The 21953-nt window shown below is 45.3% G+C and overlaps 1 protein-coding gene across 1 annotated transcript; it reads left to right on the top strand.

Moving 5' to 3' along the window:
* The first annotated feature begins 11065 nt into the window (after positions 1-11065).
* On the top strand, positions 11066-16881 carry LOC112233857. The gene is made up of 19 exons (XM_024401753.2): positions 11066-11193; positions 11281-11336; positions 11451-11540; positions 11773-11900; positions 12105-12248; positions 12333-12401; positions 12499-12675; positions 12906-13002; positions 13204-13427; positions 13605-13758; positions 13843-14054; positions 14669-14786; positions 14967-15172; positions 15265-15382; positions 15488-15657; positions 16111-16208; positions 16323-16438; positions 16521-16714; positions 16789-16881. Exons 1-18 carry the CDS (start codon positions 11171-11173, stop codon positions 16682-16684), a joined length of 2364 nt encoding a protein of 787 aa, XP_024257521.2. The 5' UTR covers positions 11066-11170; the 3' UTR covers positions 16685-16714; positions 16789-16881.
* The last annotated feature ends 5072 nt before the right edge of the window (positions 16882-21953 follow it).

Below are 21953 nucleotides of genomic sequence, written 5' to 3'. Positions count from 1 at the left end.
CACACGCTCTGGCCACTTGGTCTGCTGGGGGTGTGGCCAGCCAGGCCATCTGCGCAGGGATTACCCAAAGTCCCACAGAGCTCAGGAGCAGACTGCTGCATGAGAATGGAGCCTGTTGTTGTGGTGGGCCGGAACGGTGTTGGGGACTTTTGTCTCTTCGCTGTCACTGTGAAGGGGGTGCCCTGCCCTGGTGGACACTGAGTCCACAGTAACCCTGGTGAGGCCGGACATTGTACTAGGTTGGACTCGGTTCAAGCCCACAACTGTGGGTTGGACTCGGTTCAAGCCCACAACCCCCATCTGTGTGTTACTTTCCCCAGCTACCTCCATGAAACGTCCATCTGTGAGCCTGGGCCAGACCAGCCACTCCAGATGGGAGAGAAGAGGACACTGTCCGCAGTGAGATAGATATGGGAGAGGAGCTGTGATGGTCTTGACCCCGAGCAGCAGGAACGGCTGTTGCTGTTAGAATTCAGAGACAGCTTTGCTCTGAGTGAAGAGGAGGTGGTTCAGATTCTGGTGCAGCACGAGGGGACGCTCGGCCCATCAAGATGCATCCCAGAAATATCCCACTGGCACACCAGGAGGCAGCAGACAGGCCCGTTGGAGATGCAGTGGGTAGACTTCATTGAGCCCTCAGGCAGCCCCTGGGCGGCACCAATAGTCATGATTCCTAAGAAGGGGGATAAGCTGAGGTTATGTGCGGACTACAGAATGCGATAACCAGGAAGGAGTCATACCCTATATCATGTATCGAAGATTCACTGAACTTGGTTAGGACGTCCTCCTAGCTTCCTCACTGGACCTCCGCAGTGGTCACTGGCAGGTTCTCCTCTCCCCAGAGCCAAGACTGCTTTCGCCCACCAACAGAGGGCACTGGCAGTTCAAGGTCCTGTGCTTCGGCTTGCGCAACGCTCCAGCTACTTTTGGGCGGTTGATTGATAGCGTGCTGGCTGGCATTCTCTGACAGGAGTGTCTGGTCTACCTCAACAACATCCTGGCCCATGGCAGCTCCTTCCAGTCTGTCCTGGGGGCGCTATGGAGTGTTGGAAAGGGTGGCTGCCGCAGGCCTGAAGCTCCACCCTGAGCAATCCCACTTCATGAGGAGAGAGGTGTCCTTGGGGCACCAAGTGGGGGAAGAGGGAATCAGCACTATGGAGGACAAAGTGTGGGCTGTCCAAGACTGGCCCATTCCCACTAACCAGCAGCAGCTGAAGAGCTTCCTGGTCTTGTACTACAGGAGGTTTGTACGGGGCTTCTCCAGTGTCGCCACTTCCTTGAACTGCCTGCTGCCGAGGACAGCAGAGTGGCAGGAGGTCTCCAACACCCTCTAGCGTACACTGATCGATTCCCATGTGCTCACCTCCCCCACCTTGCCCTTTTTCCTGAACACAGATGCGAGCAATGTGGGCATGGGTGGGGTGCTGGCCCAGGTGGGGCCAGAAGGGGAGAGAGTGTTGGCGTACTTCAGCAAGACATTCAACAAAGCTACTGTGTCATATGGCAAGAGCTCCTCGCTGTAGTGGAGTCCATCAAACACTTCAAGTACTACCTGTGTGGCTTGCCCTTCACTGTAAGGAGTTATCACTCCACTCTCCAGTGGCTCATGTTTTTTAAAGAGCCAGAGGGGCAGGTGGTTGGAGGAGCTCCAGCTGTACGACTTCACAGTTGTACATCGGGCCACTCTAACGCCGGCCCTGTACTGTACATGGGAGCTGAGAGAGGCCCATGAGAGAGAGCTGTGTGCGGAGGAGGGGGTTGGTGCCTCAGTATGCCAGGTGAGTGTGCCTGTCTGCTGTGAGCTGCAGGCTGTCAAATTGGCTAAATGGAGGCAGGAGCAGGACACAGATCTGCAGCCAGTGCTAGAGTGGATGGAGGTGTGGCTGGCTGATGGCATGCTACAGTGAGCATGGAAGGAGCCAGCTACAGCAGAGGATAGGTGGCAGGTGGTGGTCCCCAAAGCACTGTGGGAGGCTGTGCTCCAGGGCATGCATGGAGGAGTAGGGATTGGACAGTTTGGGAGTGGATGTAGTTGGGCCGTACCCCACCACAGACCGTGGAAACCGCTGGGTGTTTCTCGACTATGGACTATTTCACAAAATGGCCTGAAACCTACACTCCAGGAAGCAGAGACAATCGTCGACGCCCTCACAGCCATATGTTCAGCAGGTTTGTCGCTGAGTCCATTCACAGCGACAGTCCTGTGTGTTCTTCACCATGTGTGAGTGGCTGGATAGGCACAAAAGCCGCACCACTCCGCCTCACCCGTAGAGCGATGGCCTTCTGGAGCACTTCAACAAAACGCTAGCACAGCAGCTGGCCATCATCTCTGATGAGAAAGAAAGAAACGTAGTTGCCCCAAGCTGGAGAGTCACTGGGTGGGACGGTGCATGGTCCTGGATAGGATGGGAGAAGATGGTTGTTAAGGGAATTTTTATCAATGATGACTAATTATGTATACATTTCAATCAGGACTGACTAATCAGAATAAAATTATGTTACTGTATATGTACTAATCAGAATACTATTATGTTACTGTATATGTATGCATTTTCTTTCTTAATCTTAGTACTGAATATAATGTTTGTGAATGAATCAAGGATTAGAACAATGACGGTCTGTTCCTGGGTAGAAATGAATGAACTAAATCTTCAGACTGGCTAGAATGCTTATCTACACCGGAAAACATTGTCTCAGCCATAAATTATATTAAATTGGTAGGGAGACGATGTGGGAAGACTTAAGATACTGCCTTTGTACCAGGGTGAGGGAAGAGACGGGTTGGTACTGGAACTAATGACGTCATTTTCAGTTTATAACCTGTGGTAACCTGTATCGTGTTGAGTACTCTCGTGAATAAACTCTGCTGATTGACTTTAAGACTGGGCTCTGTCCATTATTATAGAATAAGGGTCTTACAAATCCTTATGAATTGACGGAGTGTTTCATTTTAATTGGGTATTAAAACATAGAGCAATAAAATTCCTTTAACAATGGTGTACTGGGTCCAGCTGCCTCCCAGAGGGAGAAATGTGGCAGGTAACCCCCATACAGAGCGGCCTCTTCGCCCCAAACCCCTCCCTCTGGAAATTACATTCTGCCCACAGTTAGAGCTCCAGAAGTCCCGCTCCTCCTATACCCCCTATGTCACTGAGTGGTTCCCCAGAGCCACAGGCTGTGTCCCCGGTGCCCCAGAGGGATAGCCCCCTACCACAGACTGAACCCCCTATGCCTGTGAGCCCCATCACGCCCGCGCAGGAAAAAAAGGAGACCTCCGGGTCGCTTCCAGGACTTTTTGTTCCCTCTGGAACAAGGGACTTTGTGGTGAGGGGGCTGTGTAGCAACCCTCCTGGTCAGTTATGTGGGGGGCAGGGGATCTGGGCAGGGGGTCGGGGCACCGCAGGTTGTAACCTGGCTTTTTCTTTGTGCATGGTACTTGTTGCAGTAGCCTGTGAGTTTTCATTGAAGGACTCAAGAACTGTTGTGGACATTCGCTCATTTATGATTTATAGAGGCCATTACAATATCATACTAATTAGTGTCCCAGATTTACAATGTTACGTCTAGTCTGAGTCAGGCTGTATCTACCGTGAGAGTGTGTGCGTGTTGAGCCACAGTTGGAAATCAGACTTCTCTTACTTCTCGTTAGAATACAGTTGTTGGTTCGAGTTTATTCAATTGTTACCAACATAATGGTCAATACAAACATCTGTGGGTATATCACCAGTTCCAGTTGGAGTTATGAAATAAACATACGTGTTGAGTATACAGTATATTATGGTCATCTAGGTTGAGGGGAATTTCCTAGTGTACTGTATGAGAATCAGAGCCCGATACTACGAATCCGATTTTAGGAGTTCTAGATAACTCTGGTCAACTCTGAGTTCAACTCGGGATAACCAGTACCATGAAAGTGGCTCACCTTTTTAGCGAGGTAAAATTTTAGGCCAATTAATCGTTCATAAATAATCTGCTCGGGGCAGGCTTACTCAGGGTTACATCAATTTATCCTGGAAATATTGCCTGAGCTGCGACTTGAGGACCAATGAAATCAGATTCCCTCCCTCTTGCAAAGATTTCATCATCCCCTTCATTTGAGGAAGATGACTGATTCAATATTTCATTGATCAAAAGTGTTGTTGTCTGTTAAACAATAGTAATGTTAAAATACCTACACTTTCAGTAATGTCAGAATGCATTTGAAACTTCAACGGTTAAGAGCGTTGGGCCAGTAACCGAAAGGTTGCTGGTTCAGATCCCAGTGCCGACTAGGTGAAATATCTGCCACTGTGCCCTTGAGCAAGACACTTAACCCTAATTGCTCTGGATAAGAGTGTTGCTAAATGACTAAAATGTAAAAACATGTATTATACTTGTCACATGCGCTGAATACTTGTGAGTGTGCGTAGAGTCAGTGCAAGATAGGGTCAATGCATATAGTCTGTGTAACCATTTAATTAATGGTAGCAGTCTTATGGCTTGGTGGTAGAAGCGGTCTCTGAGCCTGTCGGTCTAAGAGCCGATGCTCCGTATCGATTGCCGGACGGTAGCAGAGTGATCGGTCTATGGCTTGGGTGGCTGAAGTCTTTGGCCATTTTTAGTCCTTCTTCTGACACTGCCAGATACAGAGGTCCTGGATGGCAGGGGGCTTGGCCCCAGTGTTGTAATGGGCTGTCCACCCAGTTATTTCTTCTGTTGTCCAGGTTGGAGAGGGCATTGTGAAGTGCATTTGAGATTGCGTAACCTGTGGAACTGTTGGGGCGATATGAAAATTGAAATGGGCTCAGGGTGTCTAGGATGATGGTGTTGATGTGTCATGGCCAGCCTTTTCAATGAACTTTATAATTACAGTTGAGTGCTACAGGACAATATTCATTTAGGCAGGTTACCTTGGAGTTCTTGGGAACAGGGACAATGGTGGTAACTTGAAACGTGTTGGGATTAACGACTGGGACAAAGAGAAAGTGGAAATGTCAGTGAAGACACTTGCAGGTCTCTGCACATTCTCCAAGAACGCTCACTGGTATTCTGTCTGGCCCGGTGGCCTTGTGAGTTTAAACTTTTTTAAAGCTTTACTTTCATCAGCCATGGAGAGTGAGATCCGGTCTAATAGGATTCCACCTTCCTCCCATATTGTCCTTTTGAATGTTTGATGTCTCATCGGAGATCGTAGCGGGCTTTCTTGTAAGCAGTAGCTATAGCCTTTAGCAGAGCACCGATATTGCCTGTAAATCCATGGTTTTGGTTTGGGTTTGTTCGCGTAGTCGCTGTGGGGATGAAGTCATCGATGCACTTATTGATGAAGCCCGTGACTGATGTGGTAAACACCTTGATGCTATTGGATGAATCCCAGAACATATTCCAGTCCGTACTAGCAAAACAGTCTTGTAGCCTTGTGTCTGCTTCAACAGACCACTTCTGTATTGAGCGCGCCACTGGTACTTCCTGTTTTGAGATTTTGTCTGTAAACAGGAAGCAGGTAGATAGTCATGGTCGGATTTGTCAAAGGGAGGGTGAGGGAGGGCCTCATCCGCAAGACTCTCCCTACAGGTAACAACACACATGGATGCATGCACACACTATTTACACACTAACATTCAAATGTTCAGTTCTCTTAACAATTGTGTTTTGTTTCAGGCTGACCGTTCAGTGTCCCTACCCTGCCAATGACACCGTCACTGTCTCTATTGAACACCCTGTCAACTCAACCTTTACCCTCTAACACCCTCTTGATTACTGTTACAGGGAAGATGCTCTGTTGAATGCCCAATAAAACATGAAAACATGTTTGCAAATTTGTGAAGTTGGTTAAAATCCCAGCTAAATGTATTTCATATAATGAGCCCATTGCCAAGTGAAAATATAACTCTTGACTTGGGTCACTAAACTAACCAAAAAGGCTGCATTTATACAGGCAGCCGAATTTTTTTTTTTTTTTTTTACAAATCAGATCAGCTCTGAAAAATATCTGATGTGAAAAGATCTAATGTGATCGGTCAAAAGACCAATTAGTGGAAAAAAAGATCAGAATTGGGCTGCCATTGGGCTGCCTGTGTAAACTCAGACATAGTGAAGGATTATTCTGTACCATGAATATGAAATGACATGTATAAATATCAATCATAGACTATGTATACTGAACAAAAATATAAATGCAACAAAGATGTAACTTTTTCAGTCAATTAAAATAAATAAATTTGGACCTAATCTATGGGTTTCACATGACTGGGAATACAGATATGGATCAGTTGGTCACAGATACCTTAAAAAAAATAGGGGGGTGGATCAGAAAACCAGTCAGTATCTTGTGTGAGCACCATGCAGCGCAACACATTTCCTTCACATAGAGTTGATCAGGCTGTTGTCCCACCCCTCTTCAATGGCTGTGCGAAGCTATTGGATATTGGCGAGAACTGGAACACACTGTCATACACATCGATTCAGATCATCCCACACATGCTCAATGGGTGACATGTCAAATCAAATCAAATCCAATTTTATTTGTCACATACACATGGTTAGCAGATGTTTATGCGAGTGTAGCGACATGCTTGTGCTTCTAGTTCCGACAATGCAGTAATAACCAACGAGTAATCTAGCTAACAATTCCAAAACTACTACCTTATACACACAAGTGTAAAGGGATAAAGAATATGTACATAAAGATATATGAATGAGTGATGGTACAGAGCGGCATAGGCAAGATGCAGTAGATGGTATCGAGTACAGTATATACATATGAGATGAGTATGCGTAGCCTAGTGGTTAGAGCGTTGGACTAGTAACCGGAAGGTTGCGAGTTCAAACCCCTGAGCTGACAAGGTACAAATCTGTCGTCTGCCCCTGAACAGGCAGTTAACCCACTGTTCCCAGGCCCTCATTGAAAATAAGAATGTGTTCTTAACTGACTTGCCTGGTTAAATAAAGGTAAAATAAATAAATAAAATGTAAACAAAGTGGCATAGTTTAAAGTGGCTAGTGATACATGTATTACATAAAGATGCAGTAGATGATATAGAATACACTATATACATATACATATGAGATAAATAATGTAGGGTATGTAAACATTATATTAAGTAGCATTGTTTAAAGTGGCTAGTGATATATTTTACATCAATTCCCATTATTAAAGTGGCTGGAGTTGAGTCAGTGTGTTGGCAGCAGCCACTCAATGTTAGTGGTGGCTGTTTGACAGTCTGATGGCCTCTCGGTCCCAGCTTTGATGCACCTGTACTGACCTCGCCTTCTGGATGATAGCGGGGTGAACAGGCAGTGGCTCGGGTGGTTGTTGTCCTATATGATCTTTATGGCCTTCCTGTGACATCGGGTGGTGTAGGTGTCCTGGAGGGCAGGTAGTTTGCCCCTGGTGATGCGTTGTGCAGACCTCACTACCCTCTGGAGAGCCTTACGGTTGTGGGCGGAGCAGTTGCCGTACCAGGCGGTGATACAGCCCGACAGGATGCTCTCGATTGTGCATCTGTAGAAGTTTGTGAGTGCTTTTGGTGACAAGCCGAATTTCTTCAGCCTCCTGAGGTTGAAGAGGCGCTGCTGCGCCTTCTTCACGATGCTGTCTGTGTGGGTGGACCAATTCAGTTTGTCTGTGATGTGTACGCCGAGGAACTTAAAACTTACTACCCTCTCCACTACTGTTCCATCGATGTGGATAGGGGGGTGTTCCCTCTGCTGTTTCCTGAAGTCCACAATCATCTCCTTAGTTTTGTTGACATTGAGTGTGAGGTTATTTTCCTGACACCACACTCCGAGGGTCCTCACCTCCTCCCTGTAGGCCGTCTCGTCGTTGTTGGTAATCAAGCCTACCACTTTTGTGTCATCCACAAACTTGATGATTGAGTTGGAGGCGTGCGTGGCCACGCAGTCGTGGGTGAACAGGGAGTACAGGAGAGGGCTCAGAACGCACCCTTGTGGGGCCCCAGTGTTGAGGATCAGCGGGGTGGAGATGTTGTTACCTACCCCCACCACCTGGGTGCGGCCCGTCAGGAAGTCCAGTACCCAGTTGCACAGGGCGGGGTCGAACTTGATGACGAGTTTGGAGGGTACTATGGTGTTAAATGCTGAGCTGTAGTCGATGAACAGCATTCTCACATAGGTATTCCTCTTGTCCAGATGGGTTAAAGCAGTGTGCAGTGTGGTTGAGATTGCATCATCTGTGGACCTATTTGGGCGGTAAGCAAATTGGAGTGGGTCTAGGGTGTCAGGTAGGGTGGAGGTGATATGGTCCTTGACTAGTCTCTCAAAGCACTTCATGATGACGGAAGTGAGTGCTACAGGGCAGTAGTCGTTTAGCTCAGTTACCTTAGCTTTCTTGGGAACAGGAACAATGGTGGCCCTCTTGAAGCATGTGGGAACAGCAGACTGGGATAGGGATTGATTGAATATGTCCGTAAACACACCAGCCAGCTGGTCTGCGCATGCTCTGAGGGCGCGGCTGGGGATGCTGCCTGGGCCTGCAGCCTTGCGAGGGTTAACACGTTTAAATGTTTTACTCACCTCGGCTGCAGTGAAGGAGAGTCCGCATGTTTTGGTTGCGGGCTGTGTCAGTGGCACTGTATTGTCCTCAAAGCGGGCAAAAAAGTTATTTAGTCTGCCTGGGAGCAAGGCATCCTGGTCCGTGACTGGGCTGGTTTTCTTTTTGTAATCCGTGATTGACTGTAGACCCTGCCACATACCACTTGTGTCTGAGCCGTTGAATTGCAATTCTACTTTGTCTCTATACTGATGCTTAGCTTGTTTGAATGCCTTGCGGAGGGAATAGCTACACTGTTTGTATTCGGTCATGTTTCCGGTCACCTTGCCCTGATTAAAAGCAGTGGTTCGCGTTTTCAGTTTCGTGCGAATGCTGCCATCAACCCACGGTTTCTGGTTTGGGAATGTTTTAATCGTTGCTATGGGAACGACATCTTCAACGCACGTTCTAATGAACTAGCTCACCGAATCAGCGTATTCGTCAATGTTGTTGTCTGATGCAATACGAAACATATCCCAGTCCACGTGATGGAAGCAGTCTTGGAGCGTGGAATCAGATTGGTCGGACCAGCGTTGAACAGACCTCAGCGTGGGAGCTTCTTGTTTTAGCTTCTGTCTGTAGGCAGGGAGCAACAAAATGGAGTCGTGGTCAGCTTTTCCGAAAGGAGGGCGGGGGAGGGCCTTATATGCGTCGCGGAAGTTAGAATAGCAATGATCCAAGGTTTTACCAGCCCTGGTTGCGCAATCGATATGCTGATACAATTTAGGGAGTCTTGTTTTCAGATTAGCCTTGTTAAAATCCCCAGCTACAATGAATGCAGCCTCAGGATGTGTGGATTCCAGATTGCAAAGAGTCAAATAAAGTTAGTTCAGAGCCATCGATGTGTCTGCTTTGGGGGGAATATATACGGCTGTGATTATAATCGAAGAGAATTCCCTTGGTAGATAATGCGGTCGACATTTGATTGTGAGGAATTCTAAATCCGGTGAACAGAAGGACTTGAGTTCCTGTATGTTGTTGTGACCACACCACGTCTTGTTAACCATAAAGCATACGCCCCCGCCCCTCTTCTTATCAGAAAGATGTTTGTTTCTGTCGGCGCAATGCGTGGAGAAACCAGCTGGCTGCACCGACTCCGATAGCGTCTCTCGAGTGAGCCATGTTTCCGTGAAGCAAAGAACGTTACAGTCCCTGATGTCCCTCTGGAATGCTACCCTTGCTCGGATTTCATCAACTTTGTTGTCAAGAGACTGGACATTGGCGAGTAGTATGCTAGGGAGTGGCGCGCGATGTGCCCGTCTCCGGAGCCTGACCAGAATACCGCTTCGTTTGCCTCTTTTACGACGTCGTTGTTTTGGTTCGCAGGCTGGGATCCATTCTGTTGTCCTGGGTGGAAGGCAGAACACAAGATCCGCTCCGGAAAAGTCATATTCTTGGTCGTACTGATGGTGAGTTGACGCTGCTCTTATATTCAGTAGTTCTTCTCGACTGTATGTAATGAAACCCAAGATGACCTGGGGTACCAATGTAAGAAATAACATGTAAAAATAACAAAAAAAACTGCATAGTTTCCTTCGGAACGCGAAGCGAGGCGGCCATCTCTGTCGGCGCCGGAAGTCACGCAGGCGCCGGAAGTCACGCCTGTGAGTATGCAGGCCATGGAGTTTCCAGGCCATGGAAGACCGGGGACAATTTCAGCTTCCAGGAATTGTGCACAGATCCTTGCTACATGGGGCTGTGCATTATTATGCTGAAACAGGAGGTGATGGCGGTGGATAAATGGCACAACAACAGGCCTCAGGATCTCATCACGGTATCTCTATGCATTCAAATTGCCATCGATAAAATGCAATTGTGTTCGTTGTCCGTAGCTTATGCCGCCAATACCATAACCCCACCATGGGCACTCTGTTCACAACGTTAACATCAGCAAACCACTTGCCCACAAGACGCCGTACACAAGGTCTGTGGTTGTGAGGCCGGGTGGATGCGGCTTATGGTAGAGTAATGAACATTAAATTCTCTGGCAACAGCTCTGGTGGACATTCTTGCAGTCAGCATGCCAATTGCACTCTCCTTCAAAACTTGAGATATCTGTGGCATTGTGTTGTGTGACAAATTTTAGAGTGGCCTTTTATTGTCCTCAGTACAAGGTACATCTGTGTAATGATCATGCTGTTTAATCAGCTTCTTGACATGCCACAGCTGTCAAGTGAATGGATTATCTTAGAAATGCTCACTAACAGGGATGTAAACAAATTTGTGCACAAAGTTTGATAGAAATAAGCTTTTCGTTCGTATGGAAAATGTCTGAGATCTTTTATTTCTGCTCATGAAACATGGAACCAACACTTTACATGATACGTTTATATTGTTATTCAGTGGAGATGGAAAACACATCCTAAGAAAGGGGGAAGGAGAGGAGATGAGGAGAGGAATCGACTTCAGACTATTTAGCTGCGCCCCTAGGCTCTGGCAAGCTGGCCAACCATGTGACCCAATTAGCTAATTAATTACCTCAAACACAGCACCACCCCCATATAAAAGTGCTAGAGAACATGGTACATATCAACTGTTGTTTTTGTCTTGGATACTGTCAGTAGGTGGTAGTTGATATTGTGTTAACTAGCAGGTGTAGTTTACTAGCTGTTCCTGGCTAGGGTTAGACACTTCTACGGAGCAATGGCTTTTGGGTGTTGGGTGGGGTAAGTTTGGTGGTGGGCTTAAATGTTTTGAATAAGTGTTTCGATGCTGGCAACCTTTCATGACCTGTGCTAACATTTTTCTTACAGAGTATTTGTACTCCTGTCTGTATGGCCTAGTGTAAGGTGTTCTGACCTTCCAAGAGGTAAGAAACTTAAATTGGGTCAGATGAGCCTTTTATACAAGCTATAGAACACAGGCATTGTTGAGAATCATTTAGCTTCCACCCTTCAGATTCTCACCTTGTGTCTTTTTATAGGGGCCATTGAGACTGCATGCCGGGATCGATACCTGTTGGTAACAACCCAACTCTCATTTGCTGGGAACAAACCTCGCTTTGAAGCGGTTGGTAAGTAGGCTTTAACTTGAATTCTGATGCAAAATGGGCCTCAAACTAGGTTTGGTCAGCTCATGAACATGGCATCTTAACATGTCTTGGCCAGGGTTTGGTAGCTAGTGCTGCAGTATATTTGTCTCACTGTGCCTGTTGGACCACTTAAGAATAAACTGATTTTTATTTGGTATTGGACTTGAGTATATTCAAATCATTTGATATGACCCAGTTCTTTACCCCTATCTAGATGCTGATGGCGTTCACCCCATCACTAAGCAGTATGGGTCAGAGTGTGGCTACATGTTCAGTATCCTCCCTCTGCGTGGCCATGCTGAACTCCGAGCCTCCTATTTCTCCTGCCACACTGACAACCAGGTTCATATATTTGCTGTGCATTGTGGTCTTTTCAAAGCCACAATCCATGGGCAAACTGGTTAAATCAACATTTCAATTACATTGAACCAATGTGGAGTAGCCATTGAGTTGATATCTGTACCCATGGGAAGGGCTTTTAAACTATATTTTCTAGTTAAATTACTACCAGGTATCTCAGTTGAAGGTCTTGTTTTTGTGTCTTAGGACGATGAGGTATTCACTTTTAGCTTTAACTTGATCACAATTGATGCGAATGGAGTGGAAGCCACCTACTCTGTGACTGCAACCTGCTCCCTCCCTCTACCCTGGTCCCCCAGAGAAGTCAGCTGCGAGGAGAACTATATGGAGGTACTGATGCATGGATCTAGACTGTATCAGGGCTCGTGGAGGTGGGCTTGTGTATTTTTATAGGAGAGTATTGTTACCCTGTAGGTGTCAATGAGGAGTGACGTTTCTTGTCTGTCTGGTACAACGGATGCCTGGACTGCTGCCCTTGCTAAAGTAAGCTAAAGGCTATTTGGCAAATTCTCAATTAGATGAGCTCCACCAGTTTGTCCCCAATACCACCATGCATGCCTTGTCTCTTGTTCCCCATCAGGCCCACAGCTCTGCCACGTCTACCTGGCAGGTGATGTTCCAGCAGGAGGGGCAGCAGCTGATTCCCATGTCATTCTCAGAGGCTCGGGAGCTGGGCTACGTGTTCCACCTCACCCGGGGGAGACTGGTGTTCCGCTCACCCTACACACCACGGTCTGTCATGGGGTCTGTCTCCATGGTGAGGATTTAAATGTCCTGTTTAATGGCTTCCTTTATCTTGGTTGTCTTCAGGCTTGCTTAATTTGACATTAACGACCTAGACTGGTGGCTGTATTCCGAGAGGGTCTTTCATTGCGTAATGTTTAAAACCAGAGTTATGCAGGATGGGAAGGAAGCCACTTATTTAGACTACTGAAATGCCCCTTTTGTACTGTTGGCAAGTACACTTACTACTTTCTTCAATTCCAGATCAATGGTTCAGTGGTGGAGGTGGTCCATCCCATACTGTTATCCAGGCAGAGATGGGTGGTTATGATGGTGGACTGGATTGTTGCGTGCAGCACTAGTAAGTTCCAGTGCAATATCAGGTTCCACATAATCAAGGATCAGACCTGAAGGGACTGGATTGTCTTAAGCAATAGTGATTGCTCAGTTAAGCAAATAATATTTTCACCTATGAAGTTATTTCAGATCTGTGATGTTTCGATCCCTCGGTTCCAGAGGAAGAATTGCTCACAGGGTCTTAACACTTGTAATCTCTTTCCAGATGAAGGGATGTATGATGGGGCGGGGCTGGTCTGGCAGACCCCCACTCTGCTGTCCCCGCTGGTCTCTGGCCTCTCTGGGTTGGAGAGCAGCAAGATCTCAATGGGGGTGGATGGGCAGCTCCTGGATGAGCCCATCACAGCAGAGCGAGGCTACAGCCTGGACATCAGTGACACCACTGTCCAGATCAGCATCCCTTTCAACGCTGCCGGAGGATACAGAAAAGTCAGTAGCGTACTAGGCCGGCATCTGACCAGTCACATGGAGATGCTTACCTTGTATTCTGATGCAGAGAAGCTGCAAATGGCTTCAGTCACTCATGTCCTCTGTACACCTTGAATATTCTACTTTGTACCATATAACCTAATGGCAGATGCTTCATAACAGTTTCAACTCTTCCAGAGCTTTGTGATGGACAACATGTACCATGAGTTCTATGTGGTCCATCTCTACTATGAACAAATCTTTCTTGATGACTGTGGTGTGGAGACCAGACTCCGCCTCCACAGGCCCATGAACACACCCCTTCTGATCCAGCACCTCTCCATCATTAACCGTAAGTTCTACTAGCCTATCCGAAGTGGCTCTTCAGCTCCATGGTCATAATTGCTAATGACACTTGTCACCCCCCCAACCACAGAAACAGTCCTTGAGGATCGTGTGTTTACTGTTTACCTGGGGAATCTCTCCTACGATGTTGACCTGGTGGTTGTGAAGCTCAATGGTCATGACTTCACCATACTAGAGGCGAATAAAAGTGGTCTCGTCATAACCATGGTCCCCCAGCCCAATAGTACCCTACATGCCTACATTCTCAGGGTGCCATTTGAGGATGCCGTTGTTCACAAGCTGGTAAAGAGAAATATTTATTTTTACACTCTAATGAACTACTGTGGTTTTTCTCAGTATTTCCTCACGGCTTCTTGATAAGGGAATTTATGTTTAAAGTAATAAGAGAATCTGAATGACATTAAGAGTTATGACTGAAGTATTTCACCCTAATAGTTACAGAAGCTTAGACGATGTGTTTAGACACAATACTAGAATATTGTGAGACAGTGGGAACATTGTGTTTGTGTGATAAAGAGGAACTGACAACACATGTGTTAGTACTGTGAGACCAAGGACAGGAGAAAGCCCCCCCCCCCAGGGAGGAACAGATGTACTTGTAGAAGTTATATAGAAGGCTGTGCGCATTATAGGTTTCTTAGCACCTTCTCGTGAATAAAGAACTACCTTTTGCATAAGCTGAGTCTTTTCCTATTTATTTAACCCAGGGTCTTAATCTCGGGAATTGGTCAAAGCTTGATTGTAGTTATAATCATTGGGATAGAAAATTCTCATGACACTTCTCATTGGAGGAGATCCAAGGTTCCTCAACATTTTCCAATGGGTTTTGGGGACCTCAGATTCACCCCTAATATGTGGATGTAAGCTTCTGTTTCTAAATGAGTTCATATCCATAGTACTCTCCAGAGGGGCTTCTTCAGTTCTCGTTGGACATCAACTACACGTTGGTCATCCTGCCTCAAGAGGAGCCCTTCTACTACCTGGCCTCAGTCGTGGCTCAGTTCAATGATGTCTGTAAGTTGACTTGAACTTTATTAAGAGACCTGGGCTGGAAGTGCTATTTCTCATTCTTCTGAGCCTTCTGGTTCTGACCACTGCCTAACGTGGACGCAGCCCAGCGATCTACCACTGTTTACCCCTGATGTCATTTTGGCACTATTGACTAAACTATTGGGCCGATCTTCTCTTTGTCAGTTCCTCCGGTCTTCAAAGGCGTCTGCAATGAGAAAAGCATCCGTTTCCAGATGGACCATAAGCCATTTGACTACCTGTGGGAGGTGGGTGTTGGCCCCTACATTCTGACCACAAATCTGGCAGCCAAGCGGGGCTACATCATGCAGAATGACAGCAAGAGTCTGAACCTGGAAGTGCCCCTCTTCTCTGTTGGCTACACTTATAAGGTGAGATGCTCATTGGTCAAGCGCTTAAATTGGCTTGTTGGCTCAAGTAGGAGTTATAATTATTTAAAATGTACCTTCTCTTTTTTTCCCAGGACATCAATTTGAAGCAGTTCTACGGCTCATTTGAAATTCACTCACGACTTCCTAAGACCTTGGAGGTCAAGAGTTCCTTGGCCAAAGCTTGTCTCTTCCAGACTACTGAGGTCATAGGTAACTACTAGTGCCTCATCTTTGCTGCAACTTAATTTATTGCCTGACTGTTTAGTGTTGATCATTCACTTTGTTCTAGCCCAGCTCTAACACAACTTTCTCTAGTGTGTTCCACTGAAGGGGTGGTGACAGTCGTTACTGATGTGACTCTGGCCATCCCTGGAGCTGAACCCAACGGAACCTTTCTCCTGGACTCCACCTGCAGGCCTCAAGAGACGGATGACACCAGGGTTCTCTTTAGCTTTGGACTCCACACCTGTGGTACCAGGGTCCAGGTATAACTGTCCAACCCATACAATTTGAATCATTCAAGTGACTGGCCCTACCAGTGACTACTTCAAATAAGTTTGTCAGCATCTAATCTGGTAACTCAGAACTCATCTTGCTTAATTTGTTCAGCTGCATGACTTAGTTCTGGTTACATATGTCTTAGAAATTGCCCAATCCTGATGCGTCCAAATAATCTGCAAAATAAACGCCTGAACTACTGCTGTTATCAATGCATACCGTCATTGGTTCAGGCGCAGAATCGGTCCACGAGATTAGCAAGCCTCCATCTCAAACTGTCAGCATACAGGCTGAATATTTAAATATTCGCTTTGACTGACAGGTGTCTATTTCTCATGAGGCCTGACATGGGAACAACCATTTAGTTTTTAGACATGGCTTGCAACAGTTTGATATTCAATGAATCATGTTCAGGCTTGTGACGTCCTCTTGTCATCTAGGTTCACCATCAGCATGTTACCTACGAAAATGATATCAACGTTGAGCACAAGAGCCAATCTGTGAACGCACCAGTCAAAAGCAGGGATACTGCCTCTGTGTACGTGACTTCACTGATAATCTACTACCTCATTGGTTGAATTAAAAATATTTACATCAGTCATTAACTCCCACTACAGGCACTTGTGGCTTTAATGTTCAGTTCTCTTTTTAGGGTGACAGTTCGGTGTGTCTATCCACTGAGTGACCTATACAAGCTGTTTGCCTATTGGCGGTTTGAGGCAGACTCTCCAGGAGTTGGCACCATCTTGACTAGAGTTCCTGTAAAAAGTAAGTGTTCGGTAGTTGTGCAGCTAAAGAGGGTGGTACAACTGTTACAGCTTTTTACACCTGACTCTCTGTCCAATCATAGCATTACCACCCACTACCCTCACCACCACCAGAAGACCGTTGACCTCCACAACTACTTCCAACACAGGCCTTAGTCCTGGGAGGCAAATGCCTGGCATCAACCCTAGGGCTAAATATGTCAAAGTCTTCAGCTGGCAAATGAACCAACCTAAAGGAACCACTTAGGGCCAGACCCCAGTCACTCTCCATACAATGGTATGAGATGGAGAAATCTGTTCTACACGTCATATTCCTAGATGAGATCTAACTTAATTTTATTCTCTCCACAGGAACAAATGAAACCACTGACTGAATCGGGAGTGATTGCGGTGTTTGTGAATATAATTAAGTCTGGTTCTTAATAAATATTTTCTTACAATCTGTACCTTGTCCTGATTGTTATGGGATGTGGCTGCATCCAGTTTGGGGATTATATCACAAGTGAGGACTTTATTTGGTAACTAAGTTGGCTAGGTAAATGCTTTGTGCGATGCATTTGAATATCTTTCATCCGGGCACTTACGACATGTTGGCCTTTAAGTGGTGATCAGCAATTCTAACTGTGGCCACCCTGCCACTTTTGGTCAACTGCTGCAGGATGGGGCCTGAATAATATAAGCACACAGCTCCATAAACTGCATTTTGGCAGCAAGGTGTGACCATGTTGAGGCTAGTGTTACTAGAACTGGAGTAAAGCAAGCTCGTGGCATTAAGCTATATTAGTCCAAATCAATGGTTAACTACAGCTGACTACTCATCCTAGAACTTAAAGCCTCTGTAGCCAGAACAATGTAAGGCTATTGCTGCTTTCTATTTACCATGCTATTTCAATGTCTGAATTCAAAGGGTGTTATGAGTGTCTGACCACTTGGTTATGCCTAGAATTTAAGGCTCATACACTGTCGAGTTATACACATTTTACCTGGATGCTGTTAACAGGTACCCCAGTACTCGCCTTATACAACACACTGCATCAGCCAGTGTCAAGTTGTGTGACTGAAATGCTAAATTGTAATTGGTCCCATCAGAATGTGGCATAGGTCTAGATTGCACTACGACAGTTAGCACAAGTCATATCCTGGTAGAAGGGATTCAGCCAATTAAAATCTTTGAAGTTGGCGGTGGTCCACCTTGTTCATTACTGGAAGTGTCATTAACAGGCTACTTGAGTGTTGGCGTAGTTGATTTGATAATCAGAATATCACATTTGACTGGTCAAATTGCTCCAGACAACTAGCCTTCAGCTAGACACCAATGCTCATCCAACAATGGTAGGCCTGTAGTTTGGTTGGAAGCATTTGATTATGCATAGGCCTATATTTTTGGATTTGTGTACACAACTATTCTCACAGCGAGACACATGTGACCGTAGGCATTTTCAGAGATCCAGGAATCGTAAGTTACATTTCTTAATTATAAACTTAGTTACAAAACATAATGAAAGGTGTTTTGTCGCATGATCGGTGAAAACGCCACGCATTCAACTCATGACTAATGGACAGCTCATGAGCTAGGGTGTCGACGTTTGCTTGAACTCGTAAATTTAATGTCGGGTACTGTGGGACACAGGGAGAATCTTAAACTGTACCACGAGAAAGTTTACTCTATAGGCAGTGCATTTGCCATTCTGGTAAAATGCATTGATAACAGAGTCCATTTGAGCAGCTAATCGTAGGCCTTCATATTTTGATGGACTCAAATATCTTTTTAGGACATTTGGTATTTGGTTACAAAAACAGGGGCTCATAGGATAATAATTTTTTGGGATATGTGGTTTGTCACCAGCAGCAGATGTGTGGGCGTAAACGCAGGAAGCAGATTGAAAGATGATCATGAGTAACTTCTTACGGACAGCTCATGATAAATCAGAGCCAGGTGTTGACCATCTAGGTTTTGATGTTTGATTAAAACTTATTGAATTCACAATTTAAGTGTTATATTTGATCATGACACTACCTGTTTTGCATGTGTTTGTGTAAAGTTGCCTCTGCTGAGAGGGTAGGCAGTTTACACACTTTTTCAGACAAATACATTGTGGATATAGGGACTGAAAATGAACAGAAATATTGTGTTGGTCCCATGTTTCATGAGCTGAAATAAAAGATTCCTGAATTTCCATACACACAAAGCTTATTTCATGTTATGTGCACCAATTATGTACATACCTGTTAGTGAGCATTTCAACTTTGCAGAGATAATCCATCCACCTGACAGGTGTGGCATGTCAAGAAGCTGATTAAACCACTGGGGATAAAAGGCCACTAAATGGTGTTTTGTCACCACACAATGCCACAGATGTCTCAAGTTATGAGGGAGTGTGCAATTTGCATGATTGCAGGAATGTCCACCAGAGCTGTTGCCAGACATTTTCATTTCTCTACCATAAGCCACGTTCAACGTCGTTTTACAGAATTTGGCAGTTTGTTCAACCGGCTTCACAACCGCAGACCACGTGTGACCTCCGGCTTCTTCATCTGCGGGATCATCTGAGACCAGCTACCCGGACAGCTGATGAAACTGTGGGTTTAGGCAATTGATACATTTCTGCGCAAACTGTCAGATACAATCTCAGGGAAGATCATCTGTACGCTTGTAGTCCTCACCAGGGTCTTGACCTGGCTGCTGTTTGGCGTTGTAACCAACTTCAGTGGGCAAATGCTCACCTTCAATGGCCACTGGCATGCTGGAGATGTGTGCTTTACAAGGATTAATCCAGGTTTCAAATGAACCGGACAGATGGTAGACATCTTGTGGGTGAGCGGTTTGCTGATGTCAACAGAGTGGCCGTGGGGTTATGGTATGGGCAGGCATAAGCTACGGACAATGAACACAATTGTGTTATATCAATGGTAATTTGAATGTGCAGAGATACTGTGACGAGCTCCTGAGGCCCATTGTCGTGCCATTCATCAGCCGCCATCCCCCCATATTTCAGCATGGTCATGCACGGCCCAATGTCGCAAGGATCTGTAGACAATTCATAGAAGCTGAAAATGTCCCATTTATTCCTTGGCCTGCATACTCACCAGACATGTCACCCATTGAGCATGTTTGGGATGCTCTGGATCGACGTGTACGACAGCGTGTTTCAGTTCCTTATTCCAATATCCAGCAACAGGGTAGCCAGCCATTAGTAAGAGGTTGCAAGTGGGACAACAAATCTTCCACTGCCACAATCAACAGCCAGATCAACTCTAGAGATGTGGTAACATGAATAATATGGTGGTCACAGCAGAAAATGGGTTTGCTGATTCACGCTTTATATTTTTTTTAAAGGCATCTAGATGAACAACAGATGTGCTCATATCTGAATTCATGTGAAATCCTAGGGCAGAGGGCCAATGAATTTAGCTTTTCAATGGACTGGATTCCATAATGGGGCGGCAGGGTAGCCTAGTGGTCCAGTTGGACTAGTAACTCCAAAGAAAATAAACAAATCAAATCAAAATCAAATCAAAGGTTGCAAGTTCAAATCCCTGAGCTGACAAGGTACAAATCTGTCCTTCTGCCCCTGAACAGGCAGTTATAACCCACGGTGGCTAGGAAAAACTCCCTGGTTGAAAATATGGCCAGTCCCACTGACTTGCCTAGTTAAATAAAGGTAAAAAAATAAAATGTTTTTGAAAAAACTAACTCAGTAAAATCTTTGAAATCGTTGCATGTTGCGTTTATATTTTGGTTCAGTATAGAACCATAGATCAGTACCTCTGTGATGTGCTCACAGCTAACTTCTCTGGAGACTAGGGCAGAGGAGACCAGGTGTTAGATATGGTGTAGCTTGTCTCCACTGTTGTTAGTCATGAACAAGTTGAAGTTAAAGGTGAACACCGTGTCCTCCTAAGAGGGTAGAAAAGCATTGAGCAACTTGCACCAAAGAAAATAAACAACAATGAAGATTAAAATATATATTTAAAATAAAAAAATAAAACATTTTAATGGTGTGTTTGGAAGCCCATGGGCTTATAGAAAACCACACCACAAAAAAACTATACACAATATATACACTACCGTTCAAAGATTTGGGGTCACATAGAAATGTCCTTGTTTTTGAAAGAAAAGCACATTTTTTGTCCATTAAAATAACATAAAATTGATCAGAAATACAGTGTAGACATTGTAAATGACTACTGTGTCTGGAAACGGCTGATTTTTAAAGGAATATGTACATAGGCGTACAGAGGCCCATTATCAGCAACCATCACCCCTGTGTTCCAATGGCACGTTGTGTTTGCTAATCCAAGTTTATCATTTTAAAAGGCTAATTTATCATTTGAAAACCCTTTTGCAATTATGTTAGCACAGCTGAAAACTGTTTAAAATAAATGCTGATTAAAGAAGCAATGAAACTGCTCTTCTTTGGACTCGTTGAGTATCTGGGGCATCAGCATTTGTGGGTTCGATTACAGGCTCAAAATGGCCAGAAACAAAGAACTTTCTTCTGAAACTCATGTCTATTCTTGTTCTGGGAAATGAAGGCTATTCCATGTGAGAAATTGCCAAGAAACTGAAGATCTGGTGCAATGCTGTGCACTACTTGTAAATGACAGTTATCCTGTAAGTCTATGTCGTTGTCTTTTGTTTGAATTGTTTACGTGTCCGCTGTGCGGGGGAAATGATAAGACAAGCGGAACTACGAAGCTAATACTGTTGTAACGGGGATCCTTATTGTAGCAACACACTTTTGGAGGTAAGGCAATCCCGCGCTGTGTTAGCTAAGTTTTCATGTCATCGGGTGTAGTTCATAATGGTTGAAGCGTGTATGTTAGGATGGTAATGTTATAATAATTAAGGATGAAGTGTGAATTCATGCCAGGAATAATAAGTGTGAAGTTTGATTTCCGCCCTTCTGTAATAAGCAGCCAATGAGGTGTTTGTTCAAGCCTTTGTCACAAGCATTATACATGTTTATACCACGTACTTGTCACGAATACCACCGAAGGTGGCTCCCCTTCCTGTTCAGGTGGCGCTCGGCGGTCGTCGTCGCCGGTCTACTAGCTGCCACCGATCCCTTTATCCTTTTCGTTTGTTTTTGTCAAATTGTTTTCACCTGTTCCTTGTTGGGGTTTTGGGATGGGTGTTATTTAAGTTAGTTTAGCCCGCTGGTGTTTGTGCGGGCTTGTGGTTATTCTACGTTAGTGGTGTTTGTGTTCTTTTGGGTTTTCGCTGTCCGGTATTTTGGTAACAGTGGGTTTGGGTTTTTGTTGCGCCTCTGTTTTGGGCTTCACCCATGTTTGTCCCTGTTACTGTGCTTGAGGACATTAAAGCGTTTTTTCCCGTCTCCCTTCTGCTCTCAGCGTCTGACTCCACACCCATCACTATCCCAACGTTACAGTACTAAGGTTTAAATTACATTGAATTAGAGAATAAATTACCTACTCACTTATCCAAACCTTACCTAGAATTGATTTGATTTGATTTAGAATGTCAGAAAGAGGTAGTTTCACTATAGGTGATA

This window comes from Oncorhynchus tshawytscha, linkage group LG15 (genome assembly GCF_018296145.1).
Source record: "Oncorhynchus tshawytscha isolate Ot180627B linkage group LG15, Otsh_v2.0, whole genome shotgun sequence".
NCBI classification, from domain to species: domain Eukaryota; kingdom Metazoa; phylum Chordata; class Actinopteri; order Salmoniformes; family Salmonidae; genus Oncorhynchus; species Oncorhynchus tshawytscha.
Note: the sequence above shows the minus strand (reverse complement) of the source record. Positions and strands in the feature narration are given on the sequence as shown.

Bases quoted from the DNA above. Each gene is read 5' to 3' on its own strand.
- LOC112233857 (XM_024401753.2), top strand. From the start codon at position 11,171: ATGGCTTTTGGGTGTTGGGTGGG. The intron at 11,337-11,450 runs GTAAGAAACTTA...GTCTTTTTATAG, and splicing joins GTGTTCTGACCTTCCAAGAG to GGGCCATTGAGACTGCATGC. The intron at 15,658-16,110 runs GTATAACTGTCC...CTTGTCATCTAG, and splicing joins CCTGTGGTACCAGGGTCCAG to GTTCACCATCAGCATGTTAC.